The sequence below is a fragment of the Esox lucius genome, chromosome 19 (assembly GCF_011004845.1).
Source record: "Esox lucius isolate fEsoLuc1 chromosome 19, fEsoLuc1.pri, whole genome shotgun sequence".
NCBI classification, from domain to species: Eukaryota; Metazoa; Chordata; class Actinopteri; order Esociformes; family Esocidae; genus Esox; species Esox lucius.
In genome coordinates this window covers 20,507,359-20,532,465 of record NC_047587.1, presented here as the reverse complement: position 1 = coordinate 20,532,465, position 25,107 = coordinate 20,507,359, and the positions used below count along the sequence as shown (strand labels likewise).

General features: G+C 42.1%; 1 protein-coding gene across 5 annotated transcripts; it reads left to right on the top strand.

Annotated features, from left to right (window-relative positions):
• The first annotated feature begins 363 nt into the window (after positions 1–363).
• Positions 364–23,297, top strand: b4galnt3b (beta-1,4-N-acetyl-galactosaminyl transferase 3b). Of its 5 annotated transcripts, none has more exons than XM_034288051.1 (20): positions 364–849; positions 8,657–8,712; positions 8,820–8,891; positions 9,084–9,179; positions 9,497–9,587; positions 10,107–10,207; positions 10,525–10,592; positions 12,990–13,068; positions 13,176–13,242; positions 13,329–13,469; positions 13,555–13,664; positions 13,759–13,859; positions 14,305–14,357; positions 14,464–15,523; positions 15,866–16,113; positions 18,078–18,231; positions 18,683–18,755; positions 18,850–19,003; positions 21,296–21,422; positions 21,678–23,297. In XM_034288051.1, the coding sequence occupies exons 1-20, from the start codon at positions 708–710 to the stop codon at positions 21,787–21,789; spliced, it is 3,105 nt and encodes a 1,034-aa protein (XP_034143942.1). In that variant the 5' UTR covers positions 364–707; the 3' UTR covers positions 21,790–23,297. The 5 variants fall into 5 exon arrangements, with proteins under 5 accessions (XP_034143942.1, XP_034143941.1, XP_034143943.1 ...); XM_034288050.1 differs by having other exon boundaries at positions 8,654–8,712; XM_034288052.1 differs by having other exon boundaries at positions 809–849; positions 8,657–8,743.
• The last annotated feature ends 1,810 nt before the right edge of the window (positions 23,298–25,107 follow it).

Genomic DNA, 25,107 nt, shown 5'->3' with positions numbered 1-25,107 from the left:
TATCATTTTGAGTAACACAGTCAGATCTTAAGACAAAAAATGTATATAAAAAACAATGTATTATCATATTTTTTAATGTCATTTCAGTTAAGGGCTGTAGGCCTTCTGGGGTCATAGGCGGCTGCTTAACCTTGGATAATGGTTGCGACTGCTACTGACTGAATCGTGACATATTTTGAATAAGTTACAGTAAACAATATTGGAACTTTGTTAAAGGAATATAAATATATAGATGAGTAAATTAGACAGAAGAACGTTATAAATAGGCCTACATAACAGCGAATCGGCCCGTGTATCCGTGCGCATCGCTTCCATTTGTGGACTTTTATTTAGAAGGCGATACTCAAATTAAAATGTGCCTAGTGTAACATGCATTCGAGTTTGGGCGAGTAGTTAAGTGATTAGGGTCGGAGTTGTTAGGACCTGATTTGGGTCGTACTGTAGTTAAAACTAAAATAGATTACGTTGCGACTTTATTAAAGAGAGTGAAATCCAATATAGCTCTAGTCATAGCAGAGAATTCGAAGGCAGCAGGTTCAGTACGGGTGAAATGAAAGCTACCTCGGAACCTGCGCAAGTGGAGTATCGGGAGCGCCGCCGGTGTCCAAACTGATGAGTCTGGTAGAATTCTGCCGAACAAAGCCGGTGGCAGAAGCTAGGACTGAATGACTGGGTGAAGCCTTGAAGTAGTAGTACGATCAACCAACATGTTCAGGTCTTTCTTTCCATTGAAAAAACTGAGACGGAGTGGGAAATATCTGCTGTTCTTAGCTCTGCTGATGTTGGGAGCCTTCGCTTTTTACCACGAGTTCGTTACTACAAATAATACGCGGAGGAGCAACAATAACAGTGAGTAGCTATTGTGGCTAGGCTATCAGTCATTGCTATGCTGTTCTACGTGTGCATGTGTGAGTGCATATGCATGCGTGTTATTTTATAACCAATGTAGCTAATATCTATAACCCTATCGTTGGGTATTTCAGTGGTAGACTGACATCGTGTCATTCAACAGTATGCATGTATTGTGGGGAAAACTGTGACCACTGTAACTCGGAGAACAATCTTTTTAGAACTTGTTATATGGATTCTTAACGTTCTAACTGTTTACATTGCTGCAAGTTGAGTCCGACCAACTAAGACGAATTTTGAGGATTCATTTTTTAATACTGTACCGGAGCTGTGACCAGACTGCATAGATGAGACATCATCTCCACTTTATTCTGGTAAAAGAGTAGTGTAGTCAACCATTCAGCACAATGGCATCCAAAAAAAAGCACGTTTTGATAGAGATGTTCATCCTAGATGTTAAAACAACAACACCGGGAATATGACAGAAACAGAAGTGACCAGACAAATTATAATATAGGCAGAGTCCACTCTGGGGCGTGCGTGTGTACATGTTGTTATTTGTTATCAGCGTTTCTGTCCTACTGGCCTTTTGTTTCTGCTGTTGCTACACACACTGACAAAAACACCGTTTGTTGCAGTTGTAGACTCATACCTTTGGCTGGTGGGGGCAGGGCTTTGGAACCCTGCTGTCAATTCACACACACTTCTCACTCCTGACTCCATCCCCCACTTACCCACACATACTCTCAAACACAAACTCATTTCCAAATGCCATACGAAAATAAGGACACAATACCATAAAATATGGTGTGCTTATCTGCTTGTTGACATTTGAAAGGTTTTATTTTGAAGTTGTGATAGCACATCTTGTTTAACTTTGTGGTTTTGTGTCTCGAACAGTTCAAGAGATACTGTTAGTGGGTTCATTTTTGCTTACTACTAGTCATAACATAATTTATGTTTTAGTCAGATATCTAAGTTGTGAGAGTAAACAGGATCATCATGGGTTTGCTAACATTGAAAGATTATTTTTATAATAAGAAAAGTCATTGCTGTCCCTTTTCACAGAGGACATCTGTGTCCTCCTCAAATGTCACAGTTCCCATATCCTTGCCCATGACCCCAGTTGGTCTAGGGCAGGGGTATACAAATCTGGCGCCAAAAAACTGTTATAATCCATATTTTCATTGCAACCCTCTAATCAGGGACTTAAGACACCATGTGGGTCCAATTAATGATGAGGTTTAATAGAAAACCAGCAGGCTCTGGCCCTCGTAGGGTAAGATTTGAATGCCCCTGGTCTAGGGGTTTCGGAAACACTGAACATGTGAGATGACATTGATCCCAAAACTTCTGCCATAGCAGTTTCAGACTTTTTGAGAGACAAAAAGTTGTTGACTGGCTATGTTATTCTCCAGATTAAAATCCAATTACATGGCTTTCATTTGCTGAAGATGAGATATATTTCAAAAGATTAGCAAATGACTGAATACGGCTGCAGTACAGTGGCTTCAGTTGATTTAAACTTCTTAATTATTGCCTGGTAGTGGAGATGGGGCATGTAGGTATGTGGCAAATTTTTTACAACCATTGCCTATTTTTTTTAAGTTTGAAAACCTTTCCAGTCATTCCCTCGTTGATAGATGAATAAGGGAGTTTTTCATGTGTGTTACCTCATTTTTACCCCGGTTAAACAAGTCGTGGTGTCGCGACTCCCTCCAAAGCTGCCTTCTCTCCTTGTTCGGGCAGGCTTCGGCGTTCGTTGTCATCAGCCTTCTAGCCACTACCGTTCTTCTTTTCATCATTCCATTTGTTTCATCTTGTTTTCACACACACCTGGTATATATCTCATCATAAGTGGATATAAAAAGTCTACACACCCCTGTTAAAATGCCAGGTTCTGGTAATGTAAAAGAATTAAACAAAGATAAATCATGTCAGAACTTTTTCCACCTTTAATGTGACCTGTAATGTGAACAATTCAATTGAAAAACAAACTGAAATCTTTGAGAAAAAAAAGAAGGAAAAGAAAACCACAATACCTGGTTGCATAAGTGTGCACACCCTTAAACTAATACTTTCTTGAAGCACATTTTATTACAACACTCCGTCTTTTTTGGTAGGAGTCTATTAGCATGGCACATCTTGACGTTGCAATATTTGCCCGCTCCAAATCTATCAGATTGCGAGGACTTCTCCTGTGCACAGCCCTCTTCAGATCACCCCACAGATGTTCAATTGGATTCAGGTCTGGGCTCTGGCTGGGCCATTCCAAAACATTAATCTTCTTCTGGTGAAGCCATGCTTTTGTGGATTTGGATGTGTGCTTTGGGTCGTTGTTGTCCTGAAAGGTGAACTTCATCTTCAGCTTTCTAACAGGCGCCTGAAGGTTTTGTGCCAAAATTGCCTGGTATTTGCCTGTTCGTAATTCCCTCCACCCTGACTAAGGCTGAAGGAAAAACAGCCCCAAAGCATGATGCTGCCACTACCATGCTTCACTGTGGGTATGGTGTCCTTTGGGTGATGTGCAGTGTTGTTTTTGCGCCAAACATACCTTTTGGAATTATGGCCAAAAAGTTTGGTTTCATCAGACTATAACAAATTTTCCCACGTGCTGTGGCCAGGCTTGGATGTTTTTCTTTGTAAGAAAAGGCTTCTGTCTTGCCTCCATAGCCCATTCATATGAAGAATACAGGAGATTGTCACATGTAGCAGACAGCCAGTACTTGCCAGAAATTCCTGCAGTTTCTTTAATGTTGCTGTATGCCTATTGAAGCCTCCCTGACCAGTTTTCTTGTCTTTTCATCAGTCTTGGTAATGTCTCTGTTGTGCCATATTATGTTATTTTGATGATACATTTTTATCTCAGCCTACAGGTTAGATTTCTTAAATGTTGAGCATAAAATCACAATGACCATTGTTATTCACAAATATGAAATGGATAGAAACCCTTCCCCCACCCTGCATTTGTGAAGGCAGATCACGCTTTAATTCTGCTCCTCCCATCCTATAAACAACTTCCAAAACAGGAAAAACCGGTTTCTCAGACAGTTCAACACTCATATGAGGGATCCATTACTGCTCTACAGGACTGATTTGAAACAACGGACTGACAGATATTTTGTGATGCAGCCAATTGGAACATAGTCTATGTATTCATCAGTCTCAGCATACAGGGGATATAAAGTCGGCACTTTATAAAATGCCAGGGGTGTGTAGTCTTCTTCCACTCCTCCATGACGACATCACAGAGCTGGTGGATGTTAGACACCTTGTGCTCCTCCTCCTTCCATTTGAGGATGCCCCACAGATGCTCAATAGGGTTTAGGTCTGGAGACATGCTTGGCCAGTCCATCACCTTTACCCTCAGCTTCTTTAGCAAGGCAGTGGTTGTCTTGGAGGTGTGTTTGGGGTCCTTATCATGTTGGAATACTGCCCTGCGGCCCAGTCTCCGAAGGGAGGGGATCATGCTCTGCTTCAGTATGTCACAGTACATGTTGGCATTCATGGTTCCCTCAATGAACTGTAGCTCCCCAGTGCTGGCAACACTCATGCAGCCCCAGACCATGACACTTCCACCACCATGCTTGACTGTAGGCACGACACACTTTGAACTCCTCCCCTGGTTGCCGCCACACAGTCTTGACACCATCTGAACCAAATACGTTTATCTTGGTCTCATCAGTAATCCATGTCCTTAGTCTGCTTGTCTTCAGCAAACTGTTTGCGGGCATCATATTTAGAAGAGGCTTCCTTCTGGGATGACAGCCATGCAGACCAATTTGATGCAGTGTGTGGCGTATGGTCTGAGCACTGACAGGCTGACCCCCCACCCCTTCAACCTCTGCAGCAATGCTGGCAGCACTCATACGTCTATTTCCCAAAGACAACCTCTGGATATAACGTAGAGCATGTGCACTCAACTTCTTTGGTCGACCATGGCAAGGTCTGTTCTGAGTGGAACCTGTCCTGTTAAACTGCTGTATTGTCTTGGCCACCGTACTGCAGCTCAGTTTCAGGGTCTTGGCAAAATTCTTATAGCCTAGGCCCTCTTTATGTAGAGCAACAATTCTTTTTTTCAGATCCTCAGAGAGTTCTTTGCCATGAGGTGCCATGTTGAACTTTCAGTGACCAGTATGAGGGAGTGTGAGAACAATAACACCAAATGTAACACACCTGCTCCCCATTCACACCTGAGACCTTGTAACAGGGAGGGAAAATGGCTAATTGGGCCCAATTTGGACATTTTCACTAAGGGGTGTACTCACTTTTGTTGCCAGCGGTATAGAAATTATGGCTGTGTGTTGAGTTATTTTGAGGGGACAGCAAATGTATACTGTAATAAGTGCTGTACACTCACTACTTTACATTGTAGCAAAGTGTTATTTCCTCAGTGTTGGCACAAGAAAAGTAAACTTTTATCTTATTTTTTTTGTCTGGCTATATTTTTGCTTATATATTCTTCTCCTTAACTCTCACTACGTATTTGTCAGGTGCCATGCCATAAGACTTTTATTTTGTAGGATGATGCTGTGTTCTTCGGTGCATTTGACAAATAAACCTTAACTTGAAACATGATTAAAAAAAGCAATGACTTTTTTTCACAGGCTTTTTTATCGTCTTTCCCAAGGGTGCTGATAAATGAGGGCGTTACTGTTGACAATATTACTCAATTCAATCAGCTCACAATTAACAGATGCCATCAAGGGAAAATGGGTGGAGGACTCTAACCTGCAAGGCAACTGGTGTGATATCTTAGGATTCCTCTCTGGCAACCTTGACTCTGTTTGACACAGAACTGCTGTTGATTATACTACAGTGCCCTCCAGAATTATTGGCACACTGGGGAAATATGAACAAAATATGTTCAAAAAGTCTTTATTTTATTATTGTTTATTAACTGTATCTTACACCCAAAAAAGGATATGAATATAGGCCCTACATTTAGTTGAATGAAAATGTCATCTAGTCATCCAGAAATGTTATTTTTGCCACAATTATTGGCACCCCTGCATTCTGTTGTGCAACCTCTGAGTAATCTATAATGCTAAAACAGGAGATGTACAGTATATGCTGTGCACCAGAAAATGGCTCTCCTCACTCTTTGGTGTTCCTGCAATGAGGAATTACAGTGTTCCATTGTAATACCAGCGTCTGCAAATAATAAATTTCGCCAGAGCAAAAGCAGTAACAAAATATCAGTAACACAAATTAACAAGAGTTTCACAAATAGACAGATGTACCAAAAAGAGCTGTTTAAAAAACAGAACTGTAGAGAAGGGTGGGGGGTGTAGGGAATCTTATTCCCTGACTTAAAATAACACATTTTTGTTCTATTTTGGATGTACCAAAAATAGTCGGTATAAAAATAGGGAGAAAGGAGAAGCGATAGGGGATCTTATTCCCAGAGTTAAAAATATAATTATTTTTCTCTTCTCAACTAGCTACAATTCTAAAATTATCCTTTGTGTCTCCACCCTGCTGGTAATTACAGACCACCAGTACTTTAAACCCCCCCCCCCCCCCCCCCCCCCCCCCATCTAAACGGCTCATACCTTCTAAACACAGGGTAGCTTCGTGTGTTTGTGTGTGTCAGGGTTTCACTTAAAGAGATTTGCTGCTGGACAGTGTGACGCAAGGCATTTGAATTTCCCGGACCCTTTATATATTTGAACTTTTTCCCTAAAATCACTGCAGACTGATGATGCCCTTGCCTCCAATATTTCATATTACAGTGAACCTGTAAGAAATGGGTGTGGCAGAAACACCTGAACTCAATAATATATATTATTCTGTATGCATACATACTCATGTATGCCTATCAGTGGAAACGCTCTCTCTCCCCACACGGTTTTTTCATCCAGCATTGAAGTGTGGTGCACGTTTCCTGGAAAGTCCCTGCACTCATTCCATTTGTTATTGTTCATTATACAATGCCTATAAATGTAGTAAATGAGGTAGGTATGGTATTTAACTCTCAAAACTGTTGATCTTTGGTTGGGGAGCAATTGGCTAATAATTTAATTCAATTAGCTGTATTTGTTTGGTAGAAACAAATTATGCCTGTCATCTCAGCATAGAAAGGAAGTTGTGCAAACTACTTTTATGTCAGTGTTAGATTATGGTGAGATATGCATGCTTCTGGTTCAGTCTGTTCTTTATTAATTTCAGACACGGTCACAAGACTTGCTAGTACTGGAGAGATATCAGATACCCATATTTTTTTAATTCCTTGCTGAATGAACTTAAGTTAGAACCATAAGCAGATCTGAACTGTGACTGGTTTTCTTAATGTGTGTGCTGCCTTTCCTGTGTTTTATTGTTTTCTTTCTGTATCACCAGGCTCAACTGCAAAAGAGAACTTGTTCTCAGCTTGATTTCCATGTTTAAATAAAGATTTACATAAATAATTTAACAATAATTCTAAAGTATGATGTTTCTGTTGGCTTTGTAATATGTACCCCATTTGTTTCACAAGTTCATGATATTCCATTCGTGATTAAGGGCCTGCTAAATTGCTAAAACTCCCAGCTGACTTGGACAGCCATTGCCGAGGCAAACAATATGGCCAAAAGTATGTGGACACCGACCATTGCACATATTTGAAATTATTGGACATCCCATTCCAAAACTATGGGCATTAATATGGATTTGGCCCCCTGTTTGCAGCTATAACAGCTACTTTTATGGGAAGGCTTTCCATAAGATTTTGGAGTGTCTCTGGGAATTCAGCCGAAAATGCATTTGTGTGGACAGGCCACACAAATTCAGCTGAAAGTGCAGGCCATTTGAGTTCCGCCAGTCTTAGCTTGCCGAACCATGTTTTATGGACCACACAGTCATCCTGAAATTGAAAAGGGCCTTCAACAAACTGTTGCCACAAAGTTGAAAAACACCCAATTGTCTAAAATGTCTTTGTATCTTGTGGCATTAAGATGACCCTTCACTGGAACAAAGGGGCCTAGACCAAACCCCGAAACACAGTCCCAGACCATTATGCCTCTTCCCCCAAACTTAACAGTAGCCGCTATGCATTCCGGTGGGTATTGTTCTTCTGGCTTCTGCTACACCCAGATTCATCCACCAAACTGCCAGGTAGTGATGTGTGATTCATCACTCCAGTGAACACATTTCCACTGCTCCAGAGTCCAGTGGCGGCATGGTTTACATCATCCAGCCGTTGCTTGGCATGGGTGCATGTTAATAGGAGGCTTACATACAGTTGCTCGGTCCATTTTGTGAAGCTCCCAATGCATAGCTCTTGTCCTGATGTTGCTTCCAGAGGCAGTTTGGAACTGTATGGAACTGATATGCTCTGTATGCAGGAAGCATTGTGGAGCCAGTGTGTTTGGGGGCTTAGGAAAATAGCCAAGCAGAAACTCTAGGCTAGTTGACTTAAATCCAATAAAACGTCTACAAGTCCTGGACAGGCAGAGGAGAACAAAAAAAAACAAAAGGGGGAAATCCAACATATGTAAAAAACAAAAAAAACAAACAAATGCGTAACATGTTAATATTTAAAGAATAGATTTATTGTTTTTTGGTTGCTATTGTATTAGGGAGGACAGTGTAGTGTGCATTTGCTGCTCAGGTGGACATGGACAACAGGGCAGATATAACACTATAATAGTTTTATTTTTCAAGTGGCCAGACATTATATAAAGTATATCAAAGTATACCTTAACTAATTTTCAGCCAGGAAAGACCCTGCATATGGATTTCAAATGTTATTAGCTATGCAATGTTGTAACAATGAGAAAATAGTTAAAAGTATGGAAAATAAATCTCTGTCTGTGTGTGTCAGCAGGTTTCCGTTTAGCATCTGAGAGTAAACCTGGGAAAAGACCTGCCCAAGAGAGAGTGGTAAGGATGGGGGAGAAGACGGAGAGAGATGGTATGCAGAGAAGGTTAAGGGATAAAATGTAGAATTAGGAAATGAGTTACCTCATGAGTGTGTGTGTGTGTTACAGGTTGGAGGTGATGAGGGGGGCGGGTTCGAAGTCTGGCGTTCCAGCTTTACCCCTCAGCTTTGGAGGCCAGAGGTACAGGCTTTAGTCACCTCACAGAAACCTCCACAATCTGTCCAGGCTTGTAAATGCCTTGGAATATAAACCGTACATAAACATTTCTGTTTTAAAATCCGCTTTTGGCTACGAACATGGGTTATACACAGGGAGTGGTTTATGCGGTCATCATTTCACTGTCATGGCCCTTCTTCCTCTCTTTGTCTTCAGTATAAAGGAAAGGCTAATCTCCATGTCTTTGAGGACTGGTGCGGCAGCTCTACAGCTCAGCTCCGCCAGAACCTCCATTACCCACTCTACCCACACGTGAGTCTCTCATACACACACACACCCAATCCCAAATTGAGCCCTAAACTCTACACTATAACCACTTGTGAAGATCTGAGAGGATTTAATTTGTATGATTTAGTCTTCCACCTAAGCTATCCAAGGGCAAGGTGGAGTTATTAACTGATTATTTACTCTTGTCAAACCATCTCCGATTTCCAAGTACTTTAGCACCAACATGTAAGATGCTACACATGCACATCATGCCCTCAACCAACACACCAGGCATGCCAAGTGTCAGCTCAGCTCTTTACCTCTTCTGGCTTCATTTCGCTCAGTATTTTCTCTTTCTTTAGTCTAGAACCACAGTAAAGAAGCTGGCTGTTTCTCCCAGATGGACAAACTATGGCCTCAGGATCTTTGGCTACCTTCACCCCTACACCAACGGTACCCCTTCGTTCCAGTGGCATCACACCCTGTTTGTCTTCTCCTTTTCCAGAGATGATGTTGACAGTAGTTTGAGGCCTATCGTTTTCCTGCAAGAAACACAGTTCATTGACAAAATCAATGTACTCAACCGGCTGAGACAACTGAAAAGTAATATCCAGAAGACAACCATTAGGAAGATATTGATGAACTTCACCAGCTTTAGAGAACACAAACTGAATATTAATATTTTTTTTTCTTCTCCAGTCAGTGTAAGTATTACTCTGATAAACACATGTTGATTCACAGTTAGCTGGTTGTCTGGATTCGAGTGCTTCTGTTCCTCTTTAAGTGGAATATCTAGGCAGTTGGATGCAGTGTAAGACCAAGGGCCAGAGAAATAGATTTTCATTTAGTCTAAGACTAGGCTTTATCCGTGTATGCTAAACCAGAACCAAGGATTTTAAAAATGTAGGAGCATAAAGTCAGCCAGATGTAATTCTATGTGTGTGTGTGTGTGTGTGTGTGTGTGTGCTCCAGGTGAATTTGTGTTCGCTGTGAGTTCTGATGATAACTCTGAATTCTGGCTGAGCTGGGATGAGTCTCCGCTCAACCTGCAGCTATTGGCCTGGATCGGCAAGGTGGGCTCTTGGTGTGTGTAAATGTCTATGTACCTGTGTACTTGAAGTAGCTCCAGTGACAGTAATGTGTGTTTATCTGAGATTCTGACAGCCCTCTGCATGTTTGTGGGCTTGGTAACACTGCTGTACTTTAACCTAACAGCAGGGTAAATGAATGTCTGGATGTATTTATGTGTGGGAATGACACACTAGGCAAATCTCTCCACTAATGCATTATCGTCTTTCTATATATTCTGGTGTAATTAACATTGCCTTAGTTAACAACACCTTCACCTCCCTGCCTCCTGCTGAATCTCTTACGTGTGTGTGTGTTTCAGACTGGCATGGAGTGGACGGCTCCTGGTGAGTTTGAGAAGTACGCTAGTCAGACTTCCAGACCAGTTAGGTGAGTCTTGCAGGATACTGTGTTGATGTTTATTAGTGAAGGCTGTCGTTCCTTGAACTGTGGGGTGTAACAAAATGCTGTGTTGATGTTTATTAGTGAAGGCTGTCGTTCCTTGAACTGTGGGGTGTAACAAAATGCTGTGTTGATGTTTATTAGTGAAGGCTGTCATTCCTTGAACTGTGGGGTGTAACAAAATGCTGTTTGTATCTGGATGTCTCAGATGAATAACAGAACACCCACACATGGGTTTTCTAGTTTTTTTTTTTTTGACAGGTTATTTATGTATTGCCTTGGTGCTACGGCACAGAGCCAGGGGGAGTAACCACACACTGACACATAGAAACACACACACACTGACACATAGAAACACACACACACTGACACATAGAAACACACTCACACTGACACATAGAAACACACACACACTGACACATAGAAACACACACACACTGACACATAGAAACACACTGACACATAGAAACACACTGACACATAGAAACACACTGACACATAGAAACACACTGACACATAGAAACACACTGACACATAGAAACACACTGACACATAGAAACACACTGACACATCGAAACACACTGACACATAGAAACACATCGAAACACACTGACACATCGAAACACACTGACACATCGAAACACACTGACACATCGAAACACACTGACACATCGAAACACACTGACACATCGAAACACACTGACACATCGAAACACACTGACACTGACACATCGAAACACACTGACACTGACACATCGAAACACACTCACACTGACACATCGAAACACACTCACACTGACACATCGAAACACACTCACACTGACACATAGAAACACACTCACACTGACACATAGAAACACACTCACACTGACACATAGAAACACACTCACACTGACACAGAGAAACACACTCACACTGACACAGAGAAACACACTCACACTGACACAGAGAAACACACTCACACTGACACAGAGAAACACACTGACACTGACACATCGAAACACACTCACACTGACACATAGAAACACACTGACACATAGAAACACACTCACACTGACACAGAGAAACACACTCACACTGACACAGAGAAACACACTCACACTGACACAGAGAAACACACTCACACTGACACAGAGAAACACACTCACACTGACACAGAGAAACACACTCACACTGACACAGAGAAACACTGACACATAGAAACACACCGACACATAGAAACACACTCACACTGACACAGAGAAACGCACTCACACTGACACAGAGAAACGCACTCACACTGACACAGAGAAACGCACTCACACTGACACAGAGAAACGCACTCACACTGACACAGAGAAACGCACTCACACTGACAGAGAAACACTGACACAGAGAAACACTGACACAGAGAAACACTGACACAGAGAAACACTCACACTGACACAGAGAAACACTCACACTGACACAGAGAAACACTCACACTGACACAGAGAAACACTCACACTGACACAGAGAAACACTCACACTGAAACAGAGAAACACTCACACTGACACAGAGAAACACTCACACTGACACAGAGAAACACTCACACTGAAACAGAGAAACACTCACACTGACACAGAGAAACACTGACACAGAGAAACACTGACACAGAGAAACACTGACACAGAGAAACACTGACACTGACACAGAGAAACACTGACACTGACACAGAGAAACACTCACACGCACAAACACACACCTCTGAGGTGCCTGTATCCTTGATTTACTATACTGGCAAGTAACAGAAGATCAGTCCCCATGAGTAAAAAAATTGGCATGTTAGGTTTAGGGTTAGTTTTATGGTTATTCTTCCAGGCTTACGATAATGTGAAATAGGATTTTGAATTGCACATTATCATACTAAATCAATTGAAACATACGAAACTGAAAGTCAAAGCACATCATTTACATGGTCTGTCACGTATACAGTGACAGACCATGGAAAATCAGTCAGAAGCAGAGTTTATAAACTGTCTAATCTTTGTACATATGACATGACATCATAGGAAGTTCCTAATATGAGCAGTGTGTGTTCATTTTGTCAGCTATTTTATCAACGTACTAAAGCTCCGGACAACAGCCTTAATGTAGTTTGACAGCACTTTTGATTCTGCACAAGAGGTTGCCTAAATATGACAAATGAAAGTCTATAATTTTAGTAATGAATTTTCTTTCTATGAAATAATATTTACTCTCTTACTTCCATCATGTGGAAAATCAGAAAGCCTTTTTCAGCTTGTTCAGGAGGCTGTTTGTCCAGGGTTATGGGAGGCTGATAAAACCAAAAACAAAGCTGCCATAATTAACAGGTTTGTGTATATCTACAAATAAACAGAGTAACTGTTCAGTGTGTGTTGCAGGTTGTTGGTACAGAGGAAGTACTTCTTTGAGATTGTCCACAAACAAAACGACAGAGGGACAGACCATGTAGAGGTGGCTGTGAGTTTTCCCTCTTCTCTCTCTCTGTGTGTGCGTGCGTGTGTGCTTGCGTGGGTGTGTGCGTGCGTGTGTGGTAGTATTCAGTGTCTGTATTTGTTTTGACACAGTGGCAGCTGAACCAAGAAGGTCAAAGGTTTACAGTCATCGGTTCCAAGTACATCTCCCTCTACGCAAGTGAGTACATACCAACACTAATCAATTTCTGTTTCACTACTTGATCCTAGTTGTTTCTGAACTTTATTTTGTGTGTGTGTGTACAGATGAGTCTAGTCTGAGGATGGATGATGTCATTCACATACCTCAAACCATCGCCAGTCACACCCTCTTGCCTAGCAACCAGCCTGACGAGCAGCCTGTCGCCGACATGCTAAGAGATGACCCACGAGACACGCTCTACCAGGGTAATTCATCACTGTCTCACTCCTTCACACTACACACTACAGTTGGAACATAGACAAACGTGTGTGTGTGTGTGTGTTTGTGTAGTCCCTCCCCTAGAGAGTAAATATCTAGAAGGTGTGTTACCTGATTGCTCCTATAAACCCAGCTACGTCATCAAAGGTTTCCCCCTACTACGATACCAAGGCCTGCAGTTTGTAAGTTCCCTCAACACTACACCTTAAGTTCCTGTAATAAACACCATTGAGATGGGCCATTAGCATGCTATTACTATGTTGTTTGTGTTTTCAGATCCACATGTCCTACATCTACCCCAATGACTACACACGGCTCACACACATGGAGACACACAACACATGTTTCTACCACGACAGTCCTATGTACCTGGGAAGGTGAGGACTTGAATTAGATGGTGTACGGGACAGAGTTTTAATGCAGACAGATCTGCAGGATGGAAGAAACATGCGATTGCGTTACTCAATAGAGAGGGCATAGCTTACCTTCCAACTACCCCTGGTCCACAGTTCTCTGAGTATTTGAGTATGTCTAAATAATTGAAATGCAAACTCTGCCCTCTTCATTGAGACAACCAATTGCATACATTTCTGCCTTTCTCCAGTACATATTTGAATAATTGAAAGTTATATATCTATATGATAATATTACCAAACAACAGAAGGCCAGATGCTATTACAGTTCTTTTGAATTGAATAATAATAATAATAAATAATAATAATAATAATAATAATAGCAATAGAGAACAATGATGAGGAAGTACCTCCCTTCCATCTCTACTTGTCTTCTATCTCCACTGTTTCCACTGAATGTTTTTTCCAGGTACATGAGACTGGATGAGCCAGAGGGGCCAAAGGGAGAGCACATAACTAGAGGTAGGAGAGAGACACACCTAATGAAACAGTCTGTTCAAAACGACATTTCAGCTGTGGGTCAGCCTTCGTTTTCATTTAACACGCCTGTCTGCATGTGTTTTGGTAGATGTTGGCATCTTGAGGAGAAACACGGTCCCAGGGAGCGAGGCCCTTCCAAATGTAGCCGGGGCTAGTGAGAAAGACCACACTCCTGACTATGGAGACGACTTTGATGATTACACCCAGAGACGACGACGCAAACTCTTCTCCTTGCCACAGGCCGACGCAGCACGCACACCTAGAAGCACATCTGATACTCACATATACCGCAAAAGGAGGAAGAGGAGGAGGAGGAGAGGGACAAAGACTTCTGCTGTAGTCAAGCAGCCAGCTGTAGTCCAAACCAAACCAAAAGAACTGGACCCTGGTCCTTGGTCACAAAGACATTTGAACAATACATCAACAGAACAGCTGAGATCAGCGACTAGACCAGCTGAACAGCACAGACCAACAAAAATGGAAAGGTCCAGAGCAGGGGAACATAAACAAGGATGGAAATCAGTAGACAAATTAGTGTTGAGACCAGCAGCCCCTGAACAAACCAGAGACAGACAAGCAAAACAGAACTCGGCTGATTCAAATATTCTACCTGCACTACAAAAATCTAAACAAAACATAGACAAAGATATACCAGAACATCCACTAATAAGACAAGGCAGAGCAGCAGCGAGAGACAAACCAGCAGAGACCAGGAAGAGAGGCCAGGACCTAGAGGCCGATATCTTATTTCAAGCACACACGCAGATGAAGTCACATCAGCAACCTGAAGATGACGAAACATTGCAAAGTGTTAGTGTGGTCCCAGAGATGAACCATCTGGTTGAAGGGATTGACAGAGGGGAAGGGGATGAAAGAGAGTGGGAGAGAGAGGGTGAGGGGAAGTCTTTATGGGGCCTGGGGCGTGATTCTGAAGAGGAGCAGGCTTATGATTCCACCTTCCCACCTGTGTTTGATCCTGAGGTGAACTGGGCACAGACATTCCAGTTGACCCCTGTCAACCTACAGGCAATGCGTTCTGATTGGATAGACCTCCGCTGTAATGTGTCTGGTAACCTGATGCTCCGTGCTAGTGACGCACTGCCTGTTGTCAAGGCTTTCATGGACAAACTAAACACCAAACACCATGGGTCAGTTGTTTGTTTATTTGTCCTGCTTTCATAGGGATTACTTTTTTGCCACTTCACATTATGCATTATGGGCTTTTCAGGGTTAATTATTGGTATCTGTATAAGCACTATTTCACCACTGCTGATTGGTAAACCAAAATATTACGATGACCTTTCTCCACTTCTTTGTTTTAGAATCCCCAAGGACTAGGTTTAGGGTTGGGTTGAGGATTAGGATTTCAACGTTAGGTTAAGCGTTAGAGGAAACAGAATTTTGGGTATGTCAACTAATTGTTACTTCTCAACAACTGAGTAGTAAAGGGTGTGTGTGTGTGTGTTTACCCAATCTGTCTCTCCCTCTAGGCGTTTTTCCCTTGTGCGTGTGTTAAACATTGAGAGGAGGGTGGATGGGGCTCAGGGCAGCAGGTACTTCCTGGAGCTGGAGCTGAGAGACATAAATGGCCAACACCTACGCCTGTCAAAATACATCTACGCTCTGATTCGCCACAACCGTTCCCGGGGACTCCAGCCTCTTATTCATGAAAAGTTGCTATGTAACCCTGTAGGCTTTCAGTGGAACCCAACTGCTACAGTACACTTCATAGTCCCAGGTGTGTATATGTGTATTGTATATGTATGTGTATACAGGTGCATCTCAACAAATGTGAATATCGTGGGAAAAGTTCTTTTTTTCCCGTAATTCAAATCAAAAAGTGACACCTTAATATATTGTAGATTAATTACACAAAGTGAAACATTTCAAGCCTTTTTTCTTTCAATCTTGATGATTAAGGCTTACAGCACATGGAAATCAAAAATCCAGTGTTTCAAAATATTAGAATAAAAAAACGTACAATACAGAAATGAATTATGGGACAAAATGTACTTTTCCACAATATTCAAATTGGAGATGTACCTATGTGTGTGTATATAAACACACACACACGTACATACAGTTGTTATTTTGTCTGTTTACCAAAATATATTCAAGTTAGAGTTAAATAATATTGGCGTGAATATTAAGGTGCATGGTCTCAGCTTCAATTTGATGGTATTCACATCCAAATTGGAGTAAGGGTTTAGGAATTACAGCTCTTTAATATGAAGCCCCCTCTTTTTCAAGGGACCAAACGTAATTGGACAATTGACTCAAAAGCTGTTTCATGGACAGGTGTGGGCTATTCCTTTATTTCTTCATCAATGAAGCAGGTAAAAAGGTCTGTAGTTGATTCCAGGTGTGGCATTCACATTTGGAAACTGTTGCTGTGAACCCACAATATATGCGGTCAAGGGAGCTCTCAATGCAAGTGAAACAGGCCATCCTTAGGCTGTAAAAAAAAATATATCAGAGAGATAGCAGGAACATTAGGAGTGGCCAAATCAATAGTTTGGTACATTCTGAGAATAAAAGAACACACTGGTGAGCTCTACAACACAAAAAGGCCTGGATGACCACTGAAGACAACAGTGGTGGATGATCGTAGGATCTTTTCCATGGTAACGGAAAAACCCCAGCAAAGTGAAGAACACTCTCCAGGAGGTAGGCATATCATTATCCAAGTCTACCATGAAGAGAAGACATCACAAGAGCAAATACAGAAGGTTCACTATAAGGTGCAAACCATTCGAAAGCCTCAAGAATAAAAAGGCCAGCCCGGTTCTGGAACAGCATTCTTTGGTCAGATGAAACTAAGATCAACCTCTACCAGAATGATGGGAAGAAAAAAGTATGGAGAAGACTTGTAATGACTCATGATCCGAAGCATACCACATCAACTTTAAAACACGGTGGAGGTATTGTGATGGCATGGGCATGCATGGCTTGCAATGGCACTGGGTCATTAGTGTTTATTGATGATGTGACAAAAGACAGAAGCAGCCAGATGAAAAAAGTGTATGGGGATATATTGTCCACTCAGATTCAGCAAAATTCAGCGAAGTTGATTGGACGGCGCTTCACTTTACAAATGGACAATGACCCAAAACATATTGCGAAAGCAACCCAGGAGTTTTTTAAGGCAAAGGAGTGGAATATTTTGCAATTGCCTAGTCAGTCACCTGATCTCAACCTGATCAAGCATGCATTTCATTTGCTGAAGAAAACTTAAGGCAGAAAGACCCACGAACAAACAACAACTGAAGACAGCGGCAGTAAAGGGCTGGCAAAGCTTCACAAATGAGGAAACCCAGCGTTTGGTGATGTCCATGCGTTCCAGACCTCAAGCAGTCATTGCCTGCAAAGGATTCTAGACAAAGTATTAAAAATGAAATTTGTATTTAGGATTGTGTTAATTTCTCCAATTGTATTTGAGCCCCTGAAATAAGGGGACTGCGTATGAAAATGGTAGCAATTCCTAAATGTTTCATATTATTGTTCAAACCCTTGAATTAAAGCCGAAAGTCTGCACTTCAATTGCATCCCTGTTGTTTCATTTCAAAATAAGAAATTTGTGTCAGTGTCCAAATATTTTCAGACCTAACTGTATACACACACACACACACACACACACACCCATGTATACGCACTGGAGACATGCCTCGACGCTAAGGGTTTCTTTGTGTGTGTGTGAGTCAGTGAAGAACCAGGCCCGGTGGGTGCAGCAGCTGATCGTTGACATGGAGGGTCTGTACCACAGCACTGGAGACCCCAACTTCAACCTCATCATTACTGACTACAACAGCACTGACATGGACATCGAGACAGCACTGAAGGCATCCAAACTGCATAGGTACGCTGAGAGTATTAATGTCTTCATATCACTGGCAAACTTTAAAGTAACTTGGGGGCTAATTGTGAGCACTACTCCCGTTTAAAAGAATTCCAACACCCTAATAGTGACGGACATTCTAGTGAACCAAATGTGAACTCTGAGTGTCCAGCTACATAAAGGTCAGAAACCTGGTGTGACCCACACAGGTGTGTGGTAATACATCATGTCCAGACCACTGAGAGATTTTACCAGGTGCACTTTATTCACTGTTATGAAATTCTGCTGCAAATGTCTCTACGTAATTAAAATACAGTGCCCCTGGTAAGCTCAGTGATGGAAAATGGAAGACCTCTAGTAAATTAATGAAGAATGGTCACCATGAAGAAGACTAAAATGAACTGTTAGACAGGTCAGGAGCCATCTTCAGGATGAATTCATGCTTTCACCACTAATTATGTTTGTTCACTAGATTTCAGTACTTGAAGCTGAGTGGGAACTTTGAGCGTTCTGCTGGTCTGCAGGCTGGCATTGACCTCATAACTGTGAGTAGGACGTCATCAGTGGCCGTATCATTGCTTTTGTGTTCCGTACTGTACGTAAGCTGAGTTTCATGGGTGTGAATCTGCTCCTCTCCAGGATGAGCACAGTATAGTGTTCCTTTGTGACCTCCACATCCACTTCCCCCCCTCCATCATCGACTCCGTCAGGAAACACTGTGTGGAGGGATACATGGCCTTTGCCCCTGTTGTCATGAGACTTGACTGCGGGGCTACGCCCAGGGACCCCAGAGGTACAATCGCACTGGTTTTCTTTCATTGTGGGAATCAAACCCTAAACCAGACATCCATGTTTCCATGGATCCGTGTTATATATATATATGCCTGGGCGTCCTTAGGCCTGGGTGTCCGGGGCTATAGCTATATCGGATCTCAAATTATGTATGTATGTTTTATTTTTTTCCCTATGTTTAATCTTTGCTATAATTATATTTTGATACAGTTTTGATTATGAGGTGATATTTTTATTTTTTATCTGTTTGCCTACTTAAAAATAATGATCCATTATGATTATGAAGTTTGGAGTCTGGAAAGTGAATGGCACAATCGTGTCAGTCAACAGATCTATCCCAATTAAAATATCCCAATTCCGTGATGGCTCTATAACTAACGAAAGTAATAGCCGCAACCCAATAAAGGCATGTGCGGGTCGGGGAAACGATAGGCTACTAGCTGTGCGGGTACTCTGACCAGTTAGAATGCTCGAAGATGCGGCGCAGAGCATACTGCGAAAGAATAGTGCGGAGTAGGGCGTCCTGTTAGGGAGAGGACAATGTGATAGAGACTAGGGATGATTTGGTGCTGAAAAATTATGAATCTTCTGTTGTTTGGGAATATTTAGGGTTCCAGAGAGATGTTGTAAACCAATGTAGGCCTAATATTAAAAACCCTTAAAACGGTGGTTGGAACAACACGCGGCATCATAAGAGGTTGGGGTAAGCCCCAAACGTATTATGATCCTGGCAACGCCTCTGTATACATTTGCCCACTGACAACGAAATGACCAGTCTATAATTTTAATGGTAGGTTTATTTGAACAGTGAGAGACAGAAAAACAACCAAAAAATCCAGAAAAATGTATGTCAAAATGTTTATAAATTGATTTGCATTTTAATTAGTAAAATAAGTATTTGACCCCTCTGCAAAAACACGACTAAGTACTTGGTGGCAAAACCCTTGTTGGCAATCACAGAGGTAGTTGGCCACCAGGTTTGCACACATCTCAGGAGGGAGTTTGTTCCATTCCTGTTTGCAGATCTTCTCCAAGTCATAAGGTTTGGAGGCTGACCTTTGGCAACTCAAACCTTCAGCTCCCTCCACAGATTTCTTAATAGGATTAAGTTCTGGAGACTGGTTAGGCCACTTCAGGACCTTAATGTGCTTCTTCTTGAGCCACTCCTTTGTTGCATTGGCCGTGTGTTTTGGGTCATTGTGATGCTGGAATACCCATCCACGACCCATTTTCAATGCCCTGGCTGAGGGAAGGAGGTTCTCAGTGAAGATTTGACGGTACATTGCCCCGTTAATCATCCCTTTGATGTAGTGAAATTGTCCTGTTCTCTTAGCCGGAAAACATCCCCAAAGCATAATGTTTCCACCTCCATGTCTGAAGGTGGGGATGGTGTTCTTGGGGTCATAGGCAGCATTCCTCCTCCTCCAAACACAGCAAATTGAGTTGATGCCAAAGAGCTCGATTTTTGGTCTCATCTGACCACAACACTTTTAACCCAGTTCTCCTCTGAATCATTGAAATGTTAATTGGCAAACTTCAGATGGGCCTGTACATGTGTTTTCTTGAGCAGCGGGACCTTTTGGGCGCTGCAGGATTTCAGTCCTTCACGGTGTAGTGTGTTAATTGTTTTCTTGGCGACTAAGGTCCCAGCTGCCTTGAGATAATTGACAAGACCCTCCTGTCTAGTTCTGGGCTGATTGCTCACCGTTCTCATGATTATTGCAGCTCCACAAGGTGAGATCTTGCATGGAGCCCCAGACCGAGGGAGATTGACAGTTTTTTGTGTTTCTTCCATTTGCGAATAATCGGACCAACTGTTGTCACCTTCTCACCAAGCTGCTTGGCGATGGTCTTGTTGTAGCCCATTCCAGCCTTGTGTAGGTCTACAATCTTGTCCCTGACATCCTTGGACAGCTCTTTGGTCTTGGCCATGGTGGAGAGTTTGGAATCTGATTGATTGATTGCTTCTGTGGACAGGTGTCTTTTATACAGGTAACAAACTGAGATTAGGAGCACTCCCTTTAAGAGTGTGCTCCTAATCTCAGCTCGTTACCTGTATAAAAGACACCTGGGAGCCAGAAATCTTTCTGATTGAGAGGGGATCAAATACTTATTTCACTCATTATAATACAAATCAATTTATAAAAATAAAAAAAATCTGACACTGTGAACTTTTTCCTAGTTTGGGACGGGCAAGAAAACATTATGTGGAATGATTTGTCAGGTTTTACTATCTTGTAAAGACAGATTTTTGCAGTTACATACACACTCACTCCCAACCTGTGTGTTCCAGGTTACTGGGAGGTGAATGGGTTTGGTCTGCTGGGGATCTATAAGTCTGACCTGGAGGCAGCTGGAGGCATGAATACACAGGACTTCACTGATCGCTGGGGTGGCGAGGACTGGGAGCTGCTGGACAGGTCTGTGTGTGTCTGTGGTCTGCTGCTATGGAAGCTCACTGACCGCTGGGGGGGGGGGGGGGGGGGTGCTGGGAGCTGCTGGACAGGTCTGTGTGTGTCTGTGTTCTGCTGCTAGGGAAGCTCACTGACCGCTGGGGGGGGGGGGGGGGCTGGGAGCTGCTGGACAGGTCTGTGTGTGTCTGTGTTCTGCTGCTAGGGAAGCCCTATTCGTCTGATCAAACATGCATTCTGTTGTCTTTCCCTGTTCTGCCGTAGGGTTCTGCAGTCAGGTCTGGAGGTGGAGCGTATCTACCTGAGGAACTTTCTGCATCGCTACCACTCTAAACGTGGTATGTGGAACCGACGCACCCAGCACAGTGGTACGTAACCTGCTAACACGTACCCGCGGCAGCGCGCAATGAAGCCAAGGACACCGACACACTTCTAACATCTCCACCGCCTACATCAGCTATCTACTACTGTTGATGAGAGGGCAGGACAAAAGAGATTCCTGATGACGTCGGGCTGGGGAGGGTCATTTAACACTGGACACACTGCTGACTGTCCTTGAAGAACACACTACCACCATCGCACCAGTACTGAAATCTGGTCAGCTATACTGCTGTTTGGCCATAAGACACTGTGGTACAGACCTCAAGAACTGGACTTGAATAATAAAAGGGGAAAATGCTACTAATTACTGAATTCAATTGTGATACTACTGAGTACTGAAACACAATACTTTTTAGTCCTGAAATATGATACTACTGAGTATTGAAAAAGAATACTACTGAGTAATGAAACATGGTACCTCTGAGTGCCATGTTTGATTTAGTGATAGAATATGACTCTGAATGTATTCAGAATGTATACTACCGTTCAAACGTTTGGAGTCACTTAGAAATGTCCCGTTTCTGAAATTAAAGCATTTTCTTGGTCCATTAAAATAACGTTAAATTGATCAGAAATACAGTGTATACATTGTTAATGTTCTTAATGACTGTTGTAGCTGGAAACGGCAGACTTTTTATGGAATATTTACATAGGCCGTAGAGAGGCCCATTATCAGCAACCATCAGTGCTGTGTTTCACTGGTACATTGTGTTTGATAATCCAAGTTTATAATTTTTAAAAGGCGAATCGATCATTAGAAAACCCTTCTTCAATGATGTTATGTTACTACTGGCCTACTGGCCTTCTTTAGACGAGTTGAGTATGGATCATCAGCCATTGTGGGTTTGATTACAGGCTCAAAATGGCCAAAAACTAAAACTGTCTTCTGAAACTCATCAGTCTATTCTTGTTCTGAGAAATAAGGGCTCTTTCATGTGAGAAATTACCAAGAAACTCCAAATCTTGTGTACAAATCCTTTCACAGAACAGTGCAAACTGTCTCTAACCAGAATAGAAAGTGGAGTAAGTTAGGGTTAAGATCACAAAGAAGAACATTCGTGAGACGCAGACCAAATGTAAAGATGATGGAGGACTGTTTGTTGTCATCTGTCATTCATGGTGGAGTCAATGTGATGGTCTGGGGGTGCTTTGGTGGTGGTGATGTAGGATATTTGTATAGGGTAAAAGGGATCTTGAAGAAGGAAGGCTATCACTCCATTTTGAAACACCATGCTTTACCCTGTGGACAGTGCTTGATAGGAGCCAATTTCCTATTACAACAGGACAAAGCACAGCAAGAACTAGGGTAGAAGCAGTCAGCTGGTATTGTCTATAATGGAATGGCCAGCACAGTCATTCGATCTCAAATCTGTTGAGCTGTTGTGGGAGCAGCTTGACTGTATGGTATATTTGTGTTCAAATTTTGCATATTGTTTATTGCCCCCTTTAGCATCAATGACAGAGTGCAGTCTTTTGTAATGGTTGACTGTGAGACCCCAAATTCTTGCAGGTGGTATAGCTGCCCATTCATCTTGGCAAAATGACTCCAGGTCATGCAAAGTCTTTGGTTGTCTTGCATGAACCGCACTTTTGAGATCTCTCTTGGATGGCTCGATGATATTAAGGTCAGGAAACTGTGATGGCCATTCCAGAACCTTCACCTTTTTCTGCTGTCACCACTGGATGGTCAACTTGGCCTTGTGCTTAGGGCCATTGTCGTGTTGGAAAGTCCAAGAATGTCCCATGCATAGCTTTCGTGCAGAAGAATGCAAATTGTATGCCAGTATTTTCTGATAACATGCTGCATTTGTCTTGCCATTCATTTTCACAAGATTCCCTATGCCTTTAGCACTCACACACCCCCAAAACATCAGTGAGCCACCACCATGATTCACAGTGAGGATGGTATTCTGTACACTATAGGCCTTGTTGACCTCTCTCCATACATAGCGCTTATGGTTGTGACCATAAAGCTCTATTTTGGTCTCATCACTCCAAATTAGTGTGCCAGACGCTGTTTGGTGTGTCAAGGTGTTGTCGGGCATATTGAAACCTGCCTTTTTTGTGGCTTTGGTGCAGAAAAGGCTTCTTTCTGGGAATTCGACCATGCAGCTCATTTTTGTTCAAGTACCGTCATATTGTGCTCCTTGAAACAACCACAGTCTTTTTCCAGAGCAGCTTGTATTTCTCCTGAGGTTACCTGTGGGTTTATCAGTATTGGTTGAAATCTTTCAAAATTTTCCACTTCTTAATAAATTATTGAACAGTGCTGACTGGCATTTGCAATGCTTTGGATATCTTTTCATATTCTTTTCCATATTTATAAAGTTCTGTTACCTTTTCAGTTATTTTCTGTTCCCCATGGCTCAGTATCTAGCCTACTCGGTGCATCCATGTGAGAGCTAACAAACTCATTGACTATACACAGACACTAATTGCAATTTAAAAAGCCACAGGTATTGGACATTCACCTTTAGTTGCCATTTTCACCGGTGTGTGTCACATTGTGTGTCTGTAACAAGGCCAAACTTTCAAGGGTATGTAAACTTTTGATCAGGGCCATTTGGGTGATTTCTGTTATCATTATGATATAAAAAGGAGCCAAACAACTGTGATAATAAATGGCTTCATATGCTCACTATCCTTACATAAAAGACTGTTTTTGCATGATCAATGTCAATATTTCACAATTTCTGCCAGGGTATGCAAACTTATGATCACAACTGTACATAAATACCCTTCAAGCCCCTCCAACTTGTGGGAGGAGCTTCAGAAAGCATAGGGTGAAATCTCTTCAGATTACCTCAACAAATTGACAACTAACATGGCCAAAGGTCTTCAAGACTGTAATTGCTGCAAATGGAGGATTCTTTGACAAAAGCAAAGTTTGTAGGACACTAATTATTTCAGTTAAAAATAATTATTTCTAACCTTGTCAATGACTATATTTCCTGTTTCCTATTCATTTTGCTACATTTCATGTATGTTTTTATGGAAAACAAGGACATTTCTAGTGACTCCGAACATTTGAACGGTAGTGTAGAGAAGGATAGTCTGATGAAAGTGGCTGGACAACTGGATTTACTGCACTAGTTGGGAATATGTCCCATAAAGCGTTTACAGATGCTCCCTGCTGAATCCACCATAGTGTCTTCGCCACTATGGTAATATCACATTGTGCCTTTTACATGTATTGTTCTGAAGTGCTGTTATATAAATTACATCTATATACATCTATATACAAACAGAACATTTTGGCCATAAACAACGGTTAAACCTCTTTGTAAATGATGTAAGAGAAATTCGGTATGCC

Coding starts and splice junctions, on each gene's coding strand:
- b4galnt3b (XM_034288050.1), top strand. CDS start 708: ATGTTCAGGTCTTTCTTTCCATTGAAAAAACTGAGACGGAGTGGGAAA. Junction 9,588..10,106: donor CCTTCACCCCTACACCAACG/GTACCCCTTCGT, acceptor TGTGTGCTCCAG/GTGAATTTGTGTTCGCTGTG. Junction 10,593..12,989: donor CAGACTTCCAGACCAGTTAG/GTGAGTCTTGCA, acceptor TGTGTGTTGCAG/GTTGTTGGTACAGAGGAAGT.